The sequence below is a fragment of the Taudactylus pleione genome, unplaced genomic scaffold, assembly GCF_031769625.1.
Source record: "Taudactylus pleione unplaced genomic scaffold, aTauple2 ptg000044l, whole genome shotgun sequence".
Lineage (NCBI taxonomy): Eukaryota > Metazoa > Chordata > Amphibia > Anura > Myobatrachidae > Taudactylus > Taudactylus pleione.
This window is the reverse complement of record NW_028284446.1, coordinates 9,246,906-9,260,117: the sequence shown is the minus strand read 5'-3', so window position 1 is coordinate 9,260,117 and position 13,212 is coordinate 9,246,906. Positions and strand designations below refer to the sequence as shown.

At 45.8% G+C, this 13,212-nt stretch overlaps 1 protein-coding gene across 1 annotated transcript in view; it reads right to left on the bottom strand.

Annotated features, from left to right (window-relative positions):
* The window catches only part of APC2 (APC regulator of Wnt signaling pathway 2), a 54,442-nt gene that overhangs the window by 23,703 nt on the left and 17,527 nt on the right, over window positions 1-13,212 (bottom strand). Inside the window, exons 3-9 of the mRNA XM_088460387.1 lie at window positions 12,015-12,099; window positions 11,488-11,674; window positions 10,930-11,038; window positions 10,664-10,777; window positions 4,836-4,916; window positions 4,002-4,088; window positions 2,846-3,224 (exon numbers count right to left, since the gene is read on the bottom strand). Coding sequence (XP_088316513.1) covers window positions 2,846-3,224; window positions 4,002-4,088; window positions 4,836-4,916; window positions 10,664-10,777; window positions 10,930-11,038; window positions 11,488-11,674; window positions 12,015-12,099 — 1,042 coding nt within the window. The remainder of the gene's footprint in view (window positions 1-2,845; window positions 3,225-4,001; window positions 4,089-4,835; window positions 4,917-10,663; window positions 10,778-10,929; window positions 11,039-11,487; window positions 11,675-12,014; window positions 12,100-13,212) is intronic.

Below are 13,212 nucleotides of genomic sequence, written 5' to 3'. Positions count from 1 at the left end.
AGGAAAGGCAACCAGGATAGCTAGCAATGACAGTCCTAGTAAATTCAACAGAAGTCTGTGCCCTCCTCTAAAATGTGTAGCATGCCAGTGTGTACAGTTCCTTCTAGTGAGCAGAGCACACCTGAGAACCACCGAGTATCTGATTCAGGGTCTGATTCAGCACGGATCGCAATTGTGATCGCAGCTGTGTAATCGCACGCAATGAAGCTGCAAAAATATTCTATTGTCTGCCACCGCTCAGCCAGCATAGAGATGCCCACTACTGCTTTTTCACATCTGTAACACCTCGCAGTCCTGCGTATACATCGATAACATCAGCCCGTCAGGCACAATTACAGCACGTCTGACCTGTCTCAGAAATTGTAAGTCTCATCGCGCGCAGTGTACTCAAGCTGCAATCACAGTGGCTAAGTTATGCCCGCCCATGCAATGGCGTTCAAACAGACAGGCACGCCTGCATTTCTGCAACCACTCTCACGTCACCACCCCCAAACGCTCACGTTCTGTCACTCACTCTGTGTTGGATCCCTGTCTGCAGGTGTAATCGCAGTGCAATCTCCGCACACGCGCTGTGTGGTGCATAGGATTGCGCTGTACGCAACAATCTGCTTATCTGCGTACATGGTTGCAATTGCGATCTGTGTCAATTCAGTCCCACAGCCCTGATATGTATTATGTTTCTTTGTACACCACAGGTGTTGCTTTCATTTGTGAGAAATTAGGAAGTCTTCATTCTCCTGTACCTGGCGTCATCTAGAGAAAATGCTGATACATGTCTCTAAGCCTTTTTTTCCTTTAGAATTCTGTTGAATGGACACATTTTAGGAGCATATTCATAAGAAATTATGTGTATTCATTTATTTTTAATAATTTCAGTTTTTTCATCCTTTTTAATTGAACAACATATGGAACAATATTTTAATAAAAGTTATATATTATTTTATTTTGTGTGCAGAACTTAATGCCTCTCCTTGAATTTAAGTATTTGGGCCTGATTCAGATGGCGATGTTCACGCGATTTTTTGCGTGTGTGTATCCCTAAAAAGTCGCTCAGCGCAGGCGTTACACAGAAGGTGCTGTTGTGATAGAGATGCGCTCTATCAGAGATGGCTTGGAAAAGTGCTGGGCATACCTGTGCGGTGGCTAAGCAGTCGAACGGAGATGGGTGTGTTATGGGAGTGTGGCGGGTGTCGATGAACTAGTGTTTGCATACTCAGACACCCAATCATTCACTTTGATACTAAACTCAGACGGTATATCTGCACCTACCGTAGGACTGGTGCACGTTTCCATGGTGCGACTGATGGTGACGTATAAAGACGCACCAGCTGGTATTACAGCGTGTACGGATGCTGAAAGTGGACATCTCAGTCTTCGCACATTCATACACACGGAATGGGTTCGATTCCCGTCAGCGGCAGCCCGACAGGAGCAGAGTGCGACGCAGCAGAAGCCCGACAGCGCTGGAAATCCCGATCGTGGATAGGTAAGTATCCACTAACCTAACCCCCCTAACCCTAACCCTCCTTAGGAGTGCCTAACTCTAACTTCCCCCCCAAGTGCCTAACCCTAATCCCCCCTCTAAGTGCCTAACCCTAACCACCCCCTTCCCCGCTACCTAAACCTAAGTCCCACGGGGGTGCCTAACCCTAACCCTCCCTCCCCCTAGCCTAACCCTCCCAGGGGGGTGCCTAACCCTAAGTCCCCCCCGGGAGCCCTAAACCTAACCCTCCCACCCCGCGGCTGTCCGCTCGCAGCGCCCGGCATCACTACAATCATGATGCCGGGCGCCGGTCTCCCGGCATCAGGGAAATGCAGGCGTCTACATCTAGACGCCCGGCATTTCACCCTTGCCGGGATAAGACAGTCGGGAAGCCGGCTGCCGGTATATAGTCAGTCGGCTTCCCGATTGCTTCCCATACACACAGATGTACACCAGGGAAGGGTAGCGGCATTGGCATAAAGTCTCAGACGGGTGACCTCCAAAAGACATGGCTGCGTCTGCGTCCACCTCTGAATCAGCCTTTTGTGTCTATGTAGCACCCCCTTATTCGAACTAACAATTTAGTTTACAATATTTAAATAAACTAAAACATATATTTATCTAAAGGTTTTTTTACTCCATCAAATCCAGAGTTCTGGCTGACATTATATATTATATATGCCAGTGCAGAAGGCATCCCTGGCTCTAATCTCTCATTATTTTAAGATCATGTTACCATTGGTTGAAAACTAGAATTTCTTTTGTTTTCGTGAATTTACATTTTAACTATTGATCATGTGACATAAGTCGCCTCCTCCGGTCAGCACATGTAATTATGGGATGTAGTCAGGAAGCTGACGGTCTAAATGCCAACTGTCTAATCCCGGCAAGGCACTAATGATGGGCGTCGAAATCCTGATTCCTCTCATTAGACCTACGCCGGGATTCTGAACGAAGATAAGCTGGGCATGGACAGCCACGGGGGGAGGGGGGGGGGGGGGGGAAGGGGTGTGAGGGTTCGGTTTTAGGGCTTCCAGGGGGACTTAGAGCTAGGCACCCCCCACCGGGAGGGTTAGGTTTAGGCTATGGAAAAGGGGGGTTAGGGTTAGGCACCCCCCAGGGAGACTTAGGTTTAGGCTGCGGGGAAGGGGGGTTAGGTTTAGGCAATTAGAGGAGGGTTAGGCTTAGGCACTAAAGGAGGCGGTAATACTACTACACCCGTTATTATACATGATTATTCCCTGCTTTATAACTCTTAATAATGTTATGCAATCCTGTGCTTATTTAGTTTCTTAACATTCTGCAGATGACACTACTATACATTAATGTCACAAAGCAGAGTTATGTATCATGTACAAATACCTGGTATAATGTCTTGCACACCATTCCTCTGCTCATAGCTAGTCATCCAGTCCCAGCAGGTTTCTGTATAGGAACGTATCTGCTCCAATATGTGAAGGACTCTCATCTCCTTTTTGGCCTGTCCCTCATCTGGTTGTGAGAAGATGACATTATGAAGTGTTGCATTTGCTCGGATTCGGGCATCCTTGAAGCCCTGGGATTCGTGCGTCCTTACATCCCGTTCCGTCTCATGCAGGATCTGAAGCAACAGTGGAAGGCAACCAGATCTGCGCATGGCCTGACAACTGTCCTGTGAGCTGGACATGGCCAGCAGAGTGCGTGACATGTCATCCTTATCACGTGTGGCCAACATGGACAGAAGCCAGAATACAACCTCAACCTGTGGGAAACCGTTGATATCAGTGTCGTATTGCTTTATAACCATAGCATTAATAGGTCATCATTCTGTACGCTAATATATCATCACTGTGCGTACAGGCAAAGGACCTGATTCAGACCTACTCGCTAGCAAGCGATCGCTCGTTGCAGACTAATGTGCGCATGCGTATACTTCGCAGTGCCCGTGCGGAAACTAGTACAAGAAATCGGGATGCGCTCGCTCACCTTGCAAAGACAGCCCAGTGGAATGAGTGACAGGAGAGGCCGTTTGTGGGTGGTAACAGTAGTAACAGGGGAGTGGAGTTGCGAACGCAGGCATGCCTGAGTGTTTTAATGCCATTTCAGAGGCGTGCATAATTAACAGGCAGCGTCATAGTACACGTCACCTGGTTGAGCTATACACTGAAGTGCTCGCAGTGCTTGCGGTAGGGTACAGTCAACCACAAGCAATGCGGTCAGATCCGATGGAACCTGATGTACAGATGGTTGTATATACTTCCTGGAGATGACGTTCGCTAGTGGGCAGCTAAAGACAGGCTGGTTGGCGTCTGTAAACACAAAGTGATCGCACGCCAAGACATAGTGGGCGTGCTTATGCCTTGCCGTGCGAGCTCCTGCCTTGACGTCACTTAGCTGAATTTCCATACGCTGGGAGCGAGTGGCCGCATCTAGCGAGCGGGTCTGAATCAGGCCTAAAGTCTTATGAGGTATCTTTAAACCTTTTTTTGAATCACTTTGTTTCCTAATGTTACAACCAACATCATTCTTACACAATTACCTTGTTTTCCTGATGGCCTGAGTTGTCCTCTGGTTGTGATATATTCTCTGCCATTATTTTTTCTGCAGGTTCAAGACTTGCACTGGCCTGGGAACATGATATCCTTAATTTTAATTATTTATTGACATTTATTTATAAATATTATTTAGTTATTCAAACTAAAAGTTTTCAGAGATTGACTCTGATAGCTGACCCATCTTCAGATGACATTAGCTAGCTCTTACCTATTGGAAGATGGTCCAGAGTGCAGAAAGGAATCCATTTGATCCCTCTGTCTCCTCTGGCTCTCAGTGCGCATGTAACACTGACATTTAAGAAGCTTTCATCACCATCATTAGTGGCAAAAGCGTAACTTTTAGAAATCGCTGTGACAGCTGCTTATCGCAGTGAGTAGTGACAATAAGGAACAAAAGTTTTTGGGGCATTTATCACAATTTTAATAAATATGCCCAAATAAATGGGAGCAGTATAAAGAGAGTATGTATGCATATATGATACGTAGGAATGAGGCTTGTGGGGTAGGAGCAGGGGTAATCAGATATAAGCAGTTGCCAGTATTAATTGGCTCCAAGTGCCTATTGTAAACTGTACCAGTCCAATACCAGGGGAGTACAAAAGGACAGAAGACATGAAAAACTACAAATCATAATATATACTAAAACTGGGACTGGAACAAATCTGATGGTGACGGTGCTGTGAGCCTGTGGGTTGGATGGAGTATTAATCGTGCGTGCACATAGTTATAATATAACTAATAAATATAAGTCCGGCTTTGTATGCACACAGACTTGGACAGCACTGCTATAGAGTGTAACCTTGCAGGGAAGCTTTTACCTCTGTAGTTTGTTCCCTGTGTCCTGTTCTCTGCATTTCTTCCAACTGCTGCTCAATCTGCTCTAGACGAGATGCCCGAATCTGATGAGATAGGAGACAGATCACAATCAATAAGTTCTCAAATTATATACATCATGGCCATGATTAAAGTTTCTCTGTTCAAAGCTGGCTGTAGTTCTTCTAACTAATAGGTGGAATGACACCACATTTAGTATACTATTCAAGGCATGGGGAGAAGGATTCTGTGAAAAAAAAATAGTTTTAATATCTGCTGATAGGAGAAAATATAGTGCCGTGCAAGGTAAAATGAGATGGAAATAAAGGAGAAAAACATCTAACATAGTAAACAGTGTAATATATTTACTAATCGAATCACTATCTGCTAAGCAGATGTGCTGCATGTTTAGTTGTATGAATGCACTTATTTGCCTCATTTACACTGGTATATGTCCATATCCTACTTTATGCAACTACTCTTATATAATAGGGATGCTGTTGCGGGATTGCAGGCGCACATGACAAAACGCATAGTGAAAATACTAAAAACATGACTTGATATTTATTAAACATTTTCACAGTTTACAGAATAAAGAAAGTAACAAATAACACAAATAGAATTACAAACATAAAAATAGAAAGGAGTATTGTGGTGTAACCAATCAACAGCTGTAGTCTCCACTCTCTCACTGCCCGATGTGCCGCTGTGGCTGTGCTGCTATACAGGTAAGGCCAGCGGTAGTAGGGCAGAGCAGTGGGGGTGGTCACTGTGTCGGGCCCCCACTGGGTCTCTCCAAATGGCCCAGGTAAGTAGTACCCTCCCCCCTCTCTGCGACCCTTGTCCTTTCAGCAAAAGTGTAGTGAGAATAAGCTGAAAACAGTAGACTACGATTAGACCTGTCTCTAAAGGTGCCCATACACGGTGTGATTTTTTTTTTACACAATTTGGCCAATTTCGATAATTCGTAATGACCAATTGTGTAAAAAGTGGTATTCCAGTACAATTGCGATGCGCGTCCCCGGCGTCGTATATCGGCATCGTAGATCAACTGAACCTGCAGTAAGATTTCGACCTATTGTGTACGATGTGACAAACATCGTACGGTGTTTGTGCACATCATGCACGATAGCGATGCATGTAGCACGGACCAGGGAGATCCGTGCTACAGGCATGGACACAGAAGCACTGTCATTGACACAGAGCACGGACGGGTCAGTGAGACCCGGTTGTGTTGCTGCGGTAAAAAAAAAAAATGGTGGGAACCGTTCATTGGCTGAGAGGCGGAAAGCTCATCCCTCTCAGCCAATGAGCGCTCAGTGGCAGGGTTTCCATAGTGATACCCTGCTGCTGAGCTTTTCATTCAGGAAGTACCATCCTTACGGTACTAAAGTCTGGTTACTCGCGTATTTTCATGTTTTTGTTTTGCCAAGACCCCATGGGTTGCTTACTTTGGAATGAAAAGGACCTGAACTTCGCATAGGAGATGGTGATTATGGACATTTTCTTTCTTTTTACAGGTACCCTATGGATTCTACTGGAGAAGGGGACCGATGGGCTACATAGGTGAGTATGTGTACATGTGTGAGTGCATGTATGTTTAATAAACTTCTACTTTGTACGATTTGTGTCCTATTTTATTTTAATATTGCTTTTGCTGTGGAACTACAAGTACCAGCGAGCCCGTAATGCCCCGCATGCTGGTACTTGTGGTTCTCCAAGTACCAGTATGGGGGGGAAGCTTGCTGGGATCTGTAGTTCCACAGCAAAAGACAATATTTTTAACTATTTGAAATGCACTACACTACACTATCAACCCGGCACCTACTGCCCCAGGGGTGGCGGGGATAGCCCTGGACTATCAGCCTAGGCCTGGGGTGCCCTGGAGAGGGGGACCCCTTTATTGGCGGGGTCCCCAGCTCCCCAGAGATCTCCGGCCTGGGCTGACTAGTGGTCAGGGTTAATGCTTCAGCTGGGGAGCCCGGTGAAAGGGCTCCCCTGGCTGTGGTATTAGCCCCCGGCTAAAAGTCTTGTGCTGGTTTTGGATAATACAGGGGAACCCTACTCATTTTTTCCCCCCTGTATTTCCAGAACCAGGACCGTATCAGAGCCCAGTTCTGGTTGTGCAAAGTACGGGGGACCCCTATGTCATTTGTCCCTCGTATTCTGGTAACCAGGGCTGGTTCTGACTAGCCTGGTGCTGGTTGTGCTTAAGTACAAGGGACCCCTACGTCGTTTGTCCCCTGTATTTAAGCACAACCAGCACTGGGTCACTAAAAGCCCGGGGCTGGTTGCTCTTTTTGTTTCGGGGGGGGAACGCCATTTTATTTATTCATTTTTTTACAGAGTTTTTTTTGACTGCAGCAGCACAGACTGGTCTCACTGACCCGTCCGTGCTCTGTGTCAATGTCACAGATGCAAGTAGTATGGATCTCCTGGTCGGTGCGTGCATCTGTGTCATTGAAATAAACAGCAGCACAGACGGGTCTCCCTGACCCGTCCGTGCTTCTGTGTCACTGACACAGATGCATGTAGCACGGATCTCCATGGTCCGTGCTAAATGCATCTGTGTCATATTGCACTCGATCTCTTGATTATGCACCCACTGTACCAACATAAATATGCTTTAAAACTATCCCAAACAATTGGTAATGAGGCCATCCTAATATTGTCAGAGAATAAACCACCCCAGATCGCCTCCAGCTCAGAGCCAGCCCCCATCTACAGTAACCAGAATGGATGCAGTTTCCAAAATACCTTAACTTTCTGTCAGGCTAGGCCCAAATCCAGGGTTAGGAATTACCTCTACATTTGTAATCGACTGTACGCACTGAAGGCAGCAAGCCGTGGGAGACAAGGGCCAGGTCAATCCTTGAAAAAGAGTGATAGGAATGAGAGAAACAAGAGTACTGTTTCAAACTCAGATGTTTAACTATTCAGGGTTCCACCAGGCCCAGGTCTGCCACAAAAGAAGCAAACATGTCCAAGTAAGGGTCTATAACAGTGTTAAAATCCCCTGAACACAACACTAGAATGCCAGGGGAAAGGGTAACAAATTCAGCAACTCTCTTGAGAACATCATGAGAATATGGGGGAGGTATGTATAGTGCCCTAAACCAAAGTCCAACACAAAACAGACAGATTTTCCAGAGGACAGATACACCTCTAAAGGAGGTGGTATGAGAAGCATGTTAAATCCAACCAACCCATGGTCTCTTGAGAGATAAAAGTCTGCCACCCACTAAATGAGTCTGTTATACAAATAATACCTGAACTATAGTGCCAAACTTGTTTAAGGACTAAAGAGCATTTTAACCTGTCGTTTTACCCCCTGATGTTCCACATCAGTACCTAAAGCAGTTGTGCAGACATGGATTATACAAATTATCGACTGAACAACAAGAGACAACCCATTCCAGACCCACCAAGGTACCATGCATATGAAAACTCCTAGCAAACTGGCAAGTGCATAAATACCCCCAAACTCTTGGTATAAGAGGCCACTGCCTCCCGGGAACCACTGCAACACCACATTAGCAAAAACATACAAGATAAAAAAAATGCATAAATAAAAGGACAAAATATAAAGAACCTAAAAAAAAAAGAGAGGTAACCCAACTATCCCCCTCCCCTTGTACCAAATCCCAAACTAGGCATGCTTTGATACTCCACATTCGATAATTTTCCTGTATACTGGACATCCGGGAGGCCAGTCTCAACTTGCATTTTAAGAAGACAGTGAGAGTCCTCTAGGGTGGAAATGGGAGTATCAGCTTCACCAACACGCTCGCAGACTTTTTGCAAATCCTGACGTTGATGGGATGAACCCGACTGCACCTCCCCTATTTTTGCTGTAACCCGCTTCACGCTGCTATTAACTGCATCAAGTACCTGTTGCAGGGTGATTTCAGGTGGAGGTTTTGGACAACATTGTGCGCTGCTTGTAAGGAAGATGGAGTAGGACCCTCCGCAGGCACCAGAGGGGTAGATGAACGGACAGAACGTTCCAGTTTAGCAGCGGCTGTAGTGTGGGATGTCCTCCCCATAATGTAGGATGACATTAATAATGACAGTGAGGGGAACACTGGAAACTGTGTGCTAGGACCTATGGCCTGAAGAGTGTCAACAACTCAGTTGGAGGTACTGTTTTGAGGAGTCGGGAACAGGTGAGAGAACACTAACCTATGAGTGTTTGCCACAGCTGCCCAGGGAATCGGTATGAATTACCGGCGGACGCAAGTGCGGCGGTTCAAATCCCGACAGCGGCTGGCCGACATGGCTGAAAATCCAGATCGTCCCAAGGTAAGTATTAACTAACCTAACCTCCCCCCCCTAACCCTCCTCAGGGGTGCCTAACCTTCCCCCAGAGCCTAAACCTAACCCCCCCTTCCCCGCCGCCTAAACCTAAGTCCCCCGCGGGGGTGCCTAGCCCTCCCTTCCCCTTGCCTAACCCTAACCTCTCGGGGGGGTGCCTAACCCTAAGTCCCCCCCCAGCGGCTGTCCACGGCGGCGCCCGGCATCCCTTCGATCGGGATGCCGGGCGCCGGTCTCCCGGCGTCTGTAAAATGACAGGTGTCTAGATTTAGACGCCTATCACTTAACCCTCGCTGGGATAAAGCAGTTGGGAAGCCGGCTGTCAGGATTACGTCCGCCGGCTTCCCGACTGCGTACCCTGCCTAGGCATGGCTGCCACCCTGGAAAGGAATTATTCTTGTATATCTAACCTGTAATTTCTCCTGCACATAGTAAGTGACAACACCCAAAATAACATGAGTGGTCAGGCTTGAGTTAATGGAGTGTTTATTAATTTTTTATGATAATTTCCTTTTCAGCAACACAACACTCACATTTCTGGATATAGTACATAGCTTTCAGAAAGCTGTATGCAGTACATTTTAAAAGCTCCTACATTGAAATGAGACAAATGGGTTTGGGTTATGCTTGTTTTCTAGCTCTATATTTTTAGTGGATGTTGTCTCCAGTTATCAGAGGCTTCTACACATGTCATATACAGCATATTCCTACTGTAGCAGAACCTTGTACCAATGTTGGGCTCAGAAGGAATGGGACTCCAACATTCCCTTCCTTTTTGAACAGTAGATGTTGCATGGGCGGCGATAATTAATGAGCACCAAGTTTTGCAATTCAACTGTTCTGGGTGCTCATTAATTATTGCCTTCCTTACGCCCTATTAGAATGGGTTTAGTCGTGTGGAACGACTTAACCCCTCTAAAGTCCTTGCACATTTTTGCTAGCATCCCCCTGAGGTTGCAAGCAGAAATGGCGGTGCAGGCGGCTATTACACTCAGATGGAGAAACAATTGAAGTGCTCTGTTGGGTGCCTTAAAAAAATAGCCGCTGGCTATACAATTGTAGAGTGGTGCACATTGGAGCAATAGAGAGTTCAGGGCAGCTGCTCCAGTATAGAACGTGGGCATAGAGGAAGGAAACAATGGACAGGGAATATGGTGAGATGTGTCCCTTCCTAGATACTTTGGATGACTCCTGGTAATTTGGCTTTAGGACATTACAGGGCCCAGGGCACAAATACGTTAATTACTCCTGAGAGACATAGGGGAAGTTGTATTAAACGGCGATATGGGGGAGTTTATCTCTTATACCACACCTGACAGTACAGCATAATGTATCAGGCTACTGGTCATATATCCCTAATATATTTCATCTATTGTATTTGCGCAAGCAGGCACGCGGCTTGACGTCCCCTTACTGAGTCAAGGAAACATTGGAACAAAGCAGGAAATTGTATTATTAATGTTTTAAATGGTTTATAGCTGGTCATGGTTTATATTTATCTCACACTATGAGTTCCTACCTGTGCTCTCTGCACCATCTCATCTGCTGTACCAAATCTTTCCTCTAACACGCAGCGCAGATGCTCGGACTCAAACTCCAGCTGTTGTCGGATAAGATCAATCTGCATTGAGAACTGAAACAGAATAAATGACTATCAAGTAAGGCAAAGGAACAGGTTGTGGAAATGAGAGATAGTAATAGTGTGGTGGATGACAAATAGTGCAATAGATACACAGAGCATATGACCTTCAGGTTTTCTACTTTAAAGGTCTCGGAGCATCTCACCGTCTCCACCTGCGGCAGTTCCTCCAAGCGCTTGGACAGACTTTGAAGCTGGGAGTAATACCAGAGTTTTTCTTTTTCTTCCTTATCAATCTCTCCCAACAACAGAGATCTATCAAGATAAATGTTTCATATAATTTCATTGGGATCAATCAGATTTTTTTGGGGTGATCATCAAGGCTAATCTGTTTATTCAATTACCAAATCTGGCATACAGAATATTAACCATCCAAATTGGATGAATAATAACCCATAAAGTGATTATCATATTATCTTAGCAACAAACCAGATCATTGCCGTGTGGCCCACCACATGTGGGGCCAAATTGGACATAAATCCTGTTGTATGCTGCCCAGGGCAGGTAAGTCACCACTGGGCCACCAGGGACGATATGTCGACATTCTGATATATCAACATTTCACCACTATCTACATATTGGCTGTCACCATGTCATACCACCTCACTCTGCAGCACCTACACTATTTACTGAAGTCTTTATGTTAATCCTCATCACCTGAACCATTCCTTAATTTGTGCTGCTAACACTTGGCATTTTCTTACCTTTCCCTGTCCAGTTCTGCTTTTAATATTCCATTGGAACGACTCTCTCCCCTTCCTTTCTTCTGAGGAGTATCAGATTGCAGTGATGGCGTTCCAGAAGCCCGACCCAAGCCCACAGAGGCATCGGGAGGACCAATGGCTGAAGATGCATACTGGTTATACAGTCCAGGGATATCACCTTGCAGGGCTGTAACACAATGGATATCATGGGGTCAGCATAGATTAAAGTGGACCTATCATTAGACATATTCATAGAATCACATTGGAGAAACATTTAGCTAACTAACTTTGTCATAAAACATAAATGAATGTTTGGTGCTGCATTTGACTATACTATCCTTTAATAGACTGCCAATGGCTTTCGGAAGGGACTGTCTAGCAAAGAGGAACAGGGAGGCAGGTAAAAAGTAAATAACCAAAAAGAAAGCCATTTTGGAGCATTGTATAATGTATAATAAATAATAAATGCAGCAGGACTACTTGGATCTTTACAAAGTGGACATATTGTTTTGTGTTATTTCCCTCACCTTTCATCTGGTCAAATACATCAGAATGCCCTGCTGATGTGCCCACATCCTGTTCAAGTTTTCCCTGAAGATGCTTCAGAACCTCCTGTGATCAAGAGATAATGAATACATTATGCATTTGTTGCATGTATGTGTCTTGTGCTCAGATAGAAGGCCCTACAGTGTACCCCAATACCCTGTGTCACTATCATTAGCCATAGGGAGCATACTGCTACACGCCACCAGGGCTTATGCACTAATACAAGCCAGCGCACTACAATGCCCAGCATACCCTATACAATCCAGGCTGTATCTGGCACCATACTTGCAAGCTGTACCTGTGATTAGCCCTGTGTCCAGCGCCACCTGTTTTCCTACCTGGTTAAGTTACTTGTTGCAAGGCCGCAAAAGGGCTTAACAGCACCCTGTGCCAGCCCCGCCCCCTTTGTGCATGATGTCATGATGCTGTGCATAGGGGACAGGGGCCTCCAGCACCCAGAAGTGCAGCAGTGCCTGGAGCATCTTCAAGACGCTCCGGGCAGCTGTACACATGACAGGGTGTCTGCCTGTAGCGTCCAAAGTATACTGTGATACTGGCTGTAGGGTGCTGTTCCAGTAAGGGCCGTGGGGCAGAGACGGTGATGCCCACCGAGCCCTGCGCTCTGTGTGGCAGCACTGGTCGCACATCCCTAGTTACTGCCCTGACCTGTTGTATGGACTAATTGCTACTCGCACATCCACTGCGCATCCAGCACAGGGTTGGTGCCGGGCTGGAGAGGCGCTGCCACAGTCTTCACCATTTGCCCAGCGCTCGCTGAAATTTTGTTACCATTGGCGGCTCCTTCCCTGCAGCCGGAGACTGGAGCTCTCTCCTGAGCTCCGCCATCTGGCTCCCACAGTGTGTGAAAAAAAGCAGTACATCTGTATGCTCATGATAATAGTGAGAAGCGCAATTGGTAATAATAATGGGATGGCGTGACTGTATGAAACATAAAAAGGTCTGGCATACATCATACATCCAACCTGTATAAAAGTATTTTTTATTTGATACAGATAAGACACTGTAGTATTACAGTGTCTTATTAGTATTACATTAGATAATTTGTAATTTGCTTATCGATACTAATTCAGTGGTTGTGGAAAAAGCAATATTCTCCCACTAAGTGGTCGCTAATAGTAACATTATCTTTTATTATAAAAAAATTGTTCAGCATTGTTG